At 45.4% G+C, this 2,434-nt stretch overlaps 1 protein-coding gene across 1 annotated transcript in view; it reads right to left on the bottom strand.

The window, feature by feature from the left end:
- T265_10187 (hypothetical protein) overlaps nt 1–2,434 on the bottom strand; it is a gene marked incomplete at both ends in the record, with an annotated part of 40,026 nt that overhangs the window by 25,648 nt on the left and 11,944 nt on the right. The window contains one exon of the mRNA XM_009176484.1: nt 1,990–2,181. Coding sequence (XP_009174748.1) covers nt 1,990–2,181 — 192 coding nt within the window. The remainder of the gene's footprint in view (nt 1–1,989; nt 2,182–2,434) is intronic.

Here is a 2,434-nt window from a genome sequence, read left to right as displayed (position 1 = left end):
GGTTTCCGAAATCTTGCAGTGTTTCCAGCTAGGTAGGGGAGCGAATATATGGACCTCAATGCATCGGAACGTTTTGCAACCTCTTTCAGATCATCCGTTACCCAACTATCGGTTAATGTCGTTTCGAAACTTTTTGCAGCACGAACGAACCACCGCAGTCCGTGATGGTTGATGAGGCATTGGGGTGAATTATGTGCCGCACAATCGGTAATCACGCTAATGCAAATTTGCAGGCGCCAGCCTTTACCAGCGATGAGCCTAAGACATCCGTGATCAAAGGAGCCTCAGATCCAACGACCATAAAACAACATAGTCCGCCCCGTAATCCGATAGACGCCTGAGACCCAATAAATAGTTCTGACGCCGTAGGTGACACAATCTAACCGATGGGATTGTGGCCTTCGAGAAGATGGAAGCGACTTCATCCGCCACACTACAGTCAAACTTCTGAACAAGGATCATTTAGAGACAGGTATGAATCTTGCACGGGCTTACGAGGGAAGACATCTCACTGAGCCAGGTGAACAACGTTAAACGCAGCCAGGTAAGGCGGATAAACTCTTTTCAAGAAGATATTGGGTTGTTACGTGGCGGGTTTGCCTCTACTATCCGTCATCTATTCATCCTGATCCGTGAGCTGTCTATTCATTCCGATTCGTGAGCATACAGGTGGAAGAGTTCAGGTTTCTAACGCATGGGTGAAACATTGCATTCTGATAACAAGTGGAATTGGCAGCTCACCGGGTGAATAGCAATCAAGTTTCAAACCGATCCACTCAGACCCGCGATGTCGGTTATTCATATCTGGCTTCTTTGTATGACCGGTAATTAATTAAACCGACATAAAATATCTGAGATTGTGTGCGTGAGTACACAGGATAGAGCTAAATGGCATTGTATTGGCCTGAATTTTTGTGCAGATACACCCGTTTGGTGCTCGAAGTGACCAGAACGAACAACGATTACTAGCTCTTTCCGGAGATAGTTCGAGAGAAGTAACCAAACAAACCGTACGGAGGCGAACAGTAACAGACATACGGTAAGGCAGGGATTCTTCTGTCCGATGACTTGTGTCAGTGCCGAGGCTAACACAGTCAGAGCTGCAGCGGTCTCTGAACCAGTAGAGATGCACAAACGAAGCCGAGGAGAAACTGAGTGGGGCAGTTAGTTTAACAACTTTACTTGGATATTGATCCTCGTTTCGTACAGACAGCAAACTTCAATGAAAAGCGAGTCTGACGTGCGATCAATATAGCCTTGTTGTCACTTCTTCAGCGCATGAACACTGAATGCAGTCAGTCAACGGGAACTGAACATTAGTTTCGACATTTATAAGGTTAGTGTTACTATGCGACGCACAGGTATTTCAGTTCAAGGCAATGTAAGGCAAACAGAGACCAATGGGTGACGGATGTGTGTCGCGACGGAACTCAAGAAAGAAGAAAACTGAGAACGCAACAGGTTTCAATCACATTATGAAGGAACTGCGTCTTTTGAAGTGAACAACCAAGCGGAAAATGAGGTATTCAAGATAGGAAAAAGGAAAAGGGGTGTAGAAAAGAAGGATGCCTCATGGATCAGCCAAATGCCAGAAATCAGATCACAACGCAACAGAAACTGTGAATGGACCAATCAGATGGAAGAGGAAATTCGGAATGGAAAGAAAACGAATAGGAACGCCACACACAACAGAAACCGGACCAATCAGAGCTACTGAGCTAGGAACCAACCACAGAAAATGGCTACAATAGAAAGCAACACAAATCCGACCGAATCAATGAAATGAACAATGAACAATGAACAGCTACATTTCAAAAAATCCGAGAACGCAAGAAGAAGTAAATAAATACCCAACGGACCGTGCCCTGACGGTACGCATAGCTCGGCAAAAGGATCAACGGCACTACCGGCGATGAAACATGAATTTGCGAAGCCTCCAGATGACAGAATATGATAGTAATACTAAAATCATAGCAGAATGTAACTCACTTCTGTCAAATCGCCCACTCCTCCATAGGCCGTGATCAGGTCAGAGATACCTTGGGCAACCAAAGCAGTAGTGTACATTCCTTTGTCAAACTGTCCACACGGATGGGAGTAAAGATGAAAACGGAAAATGGAATAAGGCACAGTTGTGAAATCATCATCATTATCGTCAGCAGCGGCGGCAATGCAGAGGAACTGAATAGTGGCGTTTAAATTACACAAGACTAAGAGGAAAGAACGGAAAAAAGGAAGTGTGAGGACCTAGTCTTATGTTCCGTAATATGCCTACAATTTCTATAAAAATATCTCTGGGCCCTTGCCCGCTTGCACCCGCTTTCGAAGCGTACTCCAGTGAGCCATTCACCAGTACATGCTTGAAAAAGAGAACAGTTGTGTCGTACGAGCTCAGTGGCTGGAGCGCGAATTTACTGACCGAAAGGTCCGCGGG

This window comes from Opisthorchis viverrini (assembly GCF_000715545.1).
Source record: "Opisthorchis viverrini unplaced genomic scaffold scaffold56, whole genome shotgun sequence".
In the NCBI taxonomy this organism is placed as follows: domain Eukaryota; kingdom Metazoa; phylum Platyhelminthes; class Trematoda; order Opisthorchiida; family Opisthorchiidae; genus Opisthorchis; species Opisthorchis viverrini.
Note: the sequence above shows the minus strand (reverse complement) of the source record. Positions and strands in the feature narration are given on the sequence as shown.